This window comes from Charadrius vociferus, unplaced genomic scaffold (genome assembly GCF_000708025.1).
Source record: "Charadrius vociferus isolate BGI_N301 unplaced genomic scaffold, ASM70802v2 scaffold1036, whole genome shotgun sequence".
Taxonomy (NCBI): domain Eukaryota; kingdom Metazoa; phylum Chordata; class Aves; order Charadriiformes; family Charadriidae; genus Charadrius; species Charadrius vociferus.
This window is the reverse complement of record NW_009648816.1, coordinates 95,883-101,781: the sequence shown is the minus strand read 5'-3', so window position 1 is coordinate 101,781 and position 5,899 is coordinate 95,883. Positions and strand designations below refer to the sequence as shown.

The window sequence follows — 5,899 nt, the reverse complement described above, 5'->3', positions numbered from 1 at the left end:
GTATTTCCCCTGCCAGCACTGTGTGTCCCGTGGGGGACAATGACACAGTCAACAGCCACAAAAGAAAAAACTGGAGAAGCACGAGCCCGTCCATAGGCTGGCAGGACTGCGGTGTCTGCGGCCCCATGGCCCCTTGCTTACAGGAACGGGATGATCCTTCTCCCTCACTGTGCCGGGAACCGTCCCGTCCATCACTGACGCACCCACACACTGTCCCGCAGCGCCCATGGCAAGCATGATGCTCCAACCAGCCCGGTGTCCACCTCCCTCCTCCTTACATCCAAGGTCCTGTCCCTGCGCAGGTTTTTGGACGTTTGGACAGATCGGGGGGAGGTGGCAGGAGCCTGAGCCGGCTGAGGCAGCCCCTTTAGCAGAGCTCAGCCTGTCTCTGGCGGGCGGCAGACACCGACACATGAGTCACGTTAAAGAAGGATCTTTCCAGGGAGATGGTGTCGGTTTCAGCCCGATATGGGAAAGTCCCTCGGAGAAGGCATCGGGACGCCTGGGTGTGAGGCCAGGCTGAGTCACGCAGGATGAATCTGGGCAGACCCCTTTGCCTGCCGTGGTGCTGCTCGGCCAGCAAAAGTGGGACGAGGCGACAGCTGGGCTAGGACGGGTTTGCTGTCCCTTGGGGCACCCACAGCAGCCCCAAGCATCCTGCCCGAGGTCTCTCCTGTGACCCCTCTCTCTAGGAAGAGCCTCTGCACACCAGCTCACGCCTGCCATCCCCTTCCTCCCCTTGCTGCAGCGGCTCCTGCTCACCCACAACCTTCCCAGCCAGGGTGCTTGGGGACGAGGTGACGTCTGGCCTCTGCCCACCATGTCTTGCGGGGCTTCAAGTGTCACGTGTGTGCCATCTCCTGCCTTTGTGAAGCACGTCAGGCTTTTAACGAGGGGAGCCATGCCATCAGCTTCTCCCTCGGAGTCATGGGTTGGGTGAAGCCACCCATGGCATGGAATGGAGACGGCGTTCCTGGCACTGACGGAGGCTGCGGGAGTGGACTGGGAGCTGTGCCGGCATGGCGCCGCTTGGGCCTTTTGGGAAGGAGGAGGCTTTGGAGCACTGGCGGCAGCGGGCGCCGGCGGGCTGGGGTGTCTCCTGCCGCAGGCTGGCCGGCTCTCAGGGGGAGCTGCATGGCACGTTAGGCATGCAATGGACGGGCAGAGGTGGTGACAGGGGGGCAAACAGTGCAGGGAGTGCCATGAAGGAGATCCTTCAGGAGGTTACCCTTACTTTGGCAAAGCCTAGAAAGCCGGAGACGGACAGAATCGCGTACCATGAGGTCACACTGGTTGAAATGACATAGAATCACCCAGTGGTGATTTGGAACAGGAGGAGCACGTCTTTCAGAGTGGGATTCATGACACCCAGCAAGCTGTGAGACTTCTCTTGCCCCACCACCATGCATTTTATCCAAAACATAGAATCATAGAATGGTTTGGGTTGAAGGGACCTTTAAAGACACCTCCCACCAGCCCAGGTTGCTCAGAGCCCCATCCAACCTGGCCTTGAACACCTCCAGGGATGGGGCAGCCACAGCTTCTCGGGGCAACCTGCACCAGGGGCTCACGACCCGCACAACCGAGAATTTCTTCCCAATATCTCTTCTCAATCTCCCCTCTGTCAGTGTCAAACATCATTACATGTGAGCAGAAAGGCACGGTGGGAAAGCACTCCTCTCTGACGGGGATGGATGGGCTGTTTTGACCCGAGCACCCGGCAGCGCGAGACAATTTCTGTGCTGACATGCTCAAGCTGCTCTGCTCTCGGCTCAGCCTGGAGCCAAGCGCGTGTGTGCGTTTGGGAGTGGAGAAGGGGCTCTGCCGCCTTCCCTTGGTGGGACGGGGCTCTCCGCGGCGCTGCCTGCTGTAGCGTGCTGAGCTCCCAAGCCTGCGAGCGCTGGGGCGAAGGGCTGGAGCTGCCGCGCACGTGGGCGCTGGGTCAGCTTCGGGCGCTCAGCGAGACGAGGGGTCTCGCATGGAGCTGGCTTCTCGTGGCCGGGACGGTGGCCGCCTGGCTCGGCAGAGCCCAGGCAGAGTCCTTTCCACCCGGCAGCGAACGGGCTGAGCCGTCCCAGCTGCGCCGCCTTTGCAGCTCCAGAGGAGATTGCTTTCATTTCCTCGCCATTTGTCAAAATACCTTCCTGATAAAAGACAGTTTATTTTATTCCTTTAGCACACAGTAAAACCTATCGAGTTGTTATCTGGCCGTAAAATCTCAAGCGCAGACCGAGCACGCTGCTCAGGCACAGTGTTCAGTGCCCCCTCCCCAGCCTCAGCCCGACCCACATTATGTCTCAGCCAAAGCAAAGTATCTTCTCCCCTAGGACAGCCGCGAGGATCCCATCTCGGGGAGGTTTATCCAGAAGAGCAGCAGGAAGGGAGGTGGCCCGTCTTGGCCCGGGAGCCCTGCGCTGCTTGTCCTGTCCGTGCGGCGTGGCATAGCCATGCCTGTCCCGGGCTTTGCGCCCACACACGAGTCTGTGCTGGGAACTGCTGCAGGGGTGGGATGGGGGTTTTATCGGATGCAAAAGCGGCGATGGGAATTTGTCAGAATCGATGCAAAAGTGGTGGTGGGAATTTATCAGAATCGATGCAGAAGTGGCGATGGGAATTTATTGGAATCGATACGAAAGTGGCGATGGGAATTTATAAGAATCAATGCAAAAGTGGAGATGGTAATTTATAGGAATGGATGCAAAAGCAGCAATGGGAATTTGTCGGAATCAATGCAAAAGTGGTGGTGGGAATTTATTGGAATCAATGCAAAAGTGGCGATGGGAATTTATCAAAATCAGTGCAAAAGTGGCGATGGGAATTTATAAGAATCGATGCAAAAGTGGAGATGGAAATTTATAAAAATCGATGCAAAAGTGGAGATGGAAATTTATAAGAATCGATGCAAAAGTGGCAATGGGAATTTATAGGAAATGATGCAAAAGTGGTGATGGAAATCTATTGGAATTGACACAAAAGTGGTGGGAGTTTTTCGGAATCAATGCAAAAGTGGCGATGGGATTTATAAGAATTGATGCAAAAGTGGTTATGGAAATCTATTGGAATTCATACAAAAGTGGCAATACCAGCAAAAGAGACGGAGAACTTGATCTTTGACGCTGGTATGGGAGGTTTCCGAACCGGCTGGTAACTGGAAGGCAGTGGAGTTTCCCGGTTCAGCCCCATCGGAGCTTCCCCACCTGCCACTTCTGGTTTTGAACAGGGAGAGCACTGGCTTGAGCGGTTTGCAGCCGGTGGGCTGCGTCCCTCGCCCGCGGGGGAGAGTTTGTCCCCGGGGCTCATGAAAGCCAAAGCCAGGGGAAGCTCTCGGTCTCCGCTGCCCAAGCCGGGAGAGCCCCGCGTATTTGTCTTTGACGACCTGAGGTTTAGCGGTGCAAATCCCAGCAGATGCAGAGACTCCTGAGGCCGTTCCCTCGTGCCCTCTGCTCCCAGCGCCGGCTCCTCCGGTGGGTTGGAAAGGACGCGCGAGGGGGATTAACAGGGTTTGGGGTTTTCCTGCTCTGAAATACTCAAGCTGTCAGAGTTTGCTCGTGACTGGTTTTACCGCTGCTGCTTCATGCTTAATGAGCCTTGAATCCTTAACAAAGACTTCTCTCCCTCTTCAGGGCGTTTCTCATTGGGGTTAAACGGGTTCAAATGGTGGAACGTGCATGCATGGCCCCGGCTGCCATCCCGACACCTCCGCCTCGGCTCTTGCTCTCCCCTTTACCTCTGCCCTCCAGAGACCGTCCGCACCGTGAGGGACACCAACAGGTTTATAAAACCTGGCTGAGCCGCCCGGGGCACAGCCTCCTGGAGCAGGGCTGGGGGCTGCACAGCCGCCTCCTCCCAGTTCCCCCAGTCCCCCGTGGCTGCCTGTGCGTGGCAAGAGCTGCCCCGTACGTCAGGAGAGCCCTGGGAAAGGCTGCAGCCCTGCCCCGTGCCAGGAAAGCAGCCTCTCCCAGCCGGTGACACCCGTGCAAATGGCCCCTGGAGTCTCGGCTGAGCTGGGTTTTGCTGAAGTTGTTGGATTTTCCCAGTCTGGCTGTCAGGTTTGTCTCCCACTCCAGTGCCCCCTCACCCTCCGTGGGCAGCGGTACCCATCCCGTCGGAGCCGTGGGCCCGTGAGGCACAGGCGTTGGCTGGTGCCGGTGCCAGGCGGGCACCGAGACCCGCCTCTGCCGGAAGGCTGGTCCTGGCGCACGCGCTGCTCTAACGGCATGGCGTTGAGAGCCAGGAGTGGGGGACATGGGGTGACAGCCATCCTGCTGCGGAGCAGAGCTGCTGGTCCCCGTGATCCTACAGGGTGCTTGCGGGACGCCTACGTGCCACAGTGTTGGCCTTGGCTTCCCCCATCCCTGTCCCGGCATGGCTCCCAGCACACCAGACCCGTGACTGGGTGCGTGGCTGTGGCTAACGCAGATGCACCAGCCCGGGGAGTCAGCCACCGGTGTCGGGCTGGGACACCCAGCCGTGGCCAGCCCTGTGCCCAAACAGCTCTCACCTCTCTATTTGCTGCCTGTGCTCTGCTGGAGTGGAGATGCGGACTCTTTCCAGGCTCTTACTTTCCCTGTGCTTGATTTCCAGCTCCTAAAATCCGTTTCTCGCCCTCAGAATGTTTCCCCTTCTCCTGTCCCTCTGCCTTTTGGCGAACACCCGTGGGATTCGGAGGCAGCTGCTGGGGGCTTTGGGCAGCACATACAGACACGCTAAAGGGGGGCACCATGGTTTCCGCACCCGGGTTTCAGGCTTGCCGACAGGCTCCGGCATGCTCTGCGGCTCGTGGCGATGCAGCTCCCACCGGAGCTGCTTGGTCTTTCCCAGCCATCGCATCTCCCCTCGGCTCGAACCAGCCCCATGGCGGCGGAGCCGTAGCCAATGCCCCAGCAGTCCCTAACCCCCTTCTCGCGCGGCCGTGCTTGGGGATGCGCGGAGGTCCCCCACCGTGGCCGAAAGCCCTGCAGGGACGGCATTGAGCGGCCACTTACCAGCTTCCTCTGGTTGCTGAGGCAGAAAGTGCAGATCTGTTTGGGCTGGGAGTTCTCGGTGTCGCGCGCGGGGGGGCTGCCGCCGCCATGGTGGTAGAAGGCAGGGGTGGTGTGGCAGGGCTGCCCGTCCCCGCACGCCTCCCCCACCAGCAGCACGTTCCCCAGGTGGGAGATGTAGCTGGAGGCCAGTCTCAAGGTCTCGATCTTGGAGAGCTTTCTGTCGGCCGGCTCGGTGGGGATGAGTGTGCGGAGGGCGGTGAAGGCGGTGTTGACACTGTTGGTGCGGTCACGCTCCCGCGCGTTGGCCGTGTGACGCTGCCGGGGCTCCCTGTTGATCCGGTTGGGTTTCTTGCCGCTCCTGCGCTTGCTGGCCTTGATGCCGTAGCCATCGGCATCCAGGTGGTAGGGCTTCTCGTCGGAGCCGGAGCTCTCGCTGCCATTCTCCTCGTCCTCAGACAGCATGCTGATCTCGGGGTACAGGTACCGGCTGGGGGCCGAGCGCAGCATGGCAAAGGACATGTTGGGCGGCCAGGGGACACCGAGGAAGCTGCGTGGAGACCGCCGGGCTCTGCCGACCTCCTCCTGCTGCGGGATGGCCTCAGCTCCAGGCGCTCATGCTGTTTCCTCAGTTGGGGTCCGGCTGGCGTTGCCCTCCCCGGGTGGGCTCTGGGCTGGACTGGGGTGCTGCGGGGGGGTCCCCTGCCCCAACTCCCTGCTGGATCTCTCCGCGCAGAAGGGGTTAAGGGCTGCTCGCAGGCAGGGCTGCCTGTTTCCTCTCCCCACACATGTGCATCTTAAAGACTCAGAGTGTGGCAGGAGCCGGGAGTTTTATAGCAGCAGCAGTGGTCAGCCAGGCCCCTCCTCCGGCAGGCAGCCCTGCTCCAGCTCTGGAAGTGGGAGAAGCACAGGATCAC

The 5,899-nt window shown here is 59.9% G+C and overlaps 1 protein-coding gene across 1 annotated transcript in view; it reads right to left on the bottom strand.

Moving 5' to 3' along the window:
• Window positions 1–5,504, bottom strand: part of SCX (scleraxis basic helix-loop-helix transcription factor) — a 9,070-nt gene extending 3,566 nt beyond the window's left edge. Inside the window, exon 1 of the mRNA XM_009886842.1 lies at window positions 4,986–5,504. Within this exon, the coding sequence (XP_009885144.1) occupies window positions 4,986–5,504 (519 nt within the window). The remainder of the gene's footprint in view (window positions 1–4,985) is intronic.
• Between the last annotated feature and the right edge of the window lie 395 nt (window positions 5,505–5,899).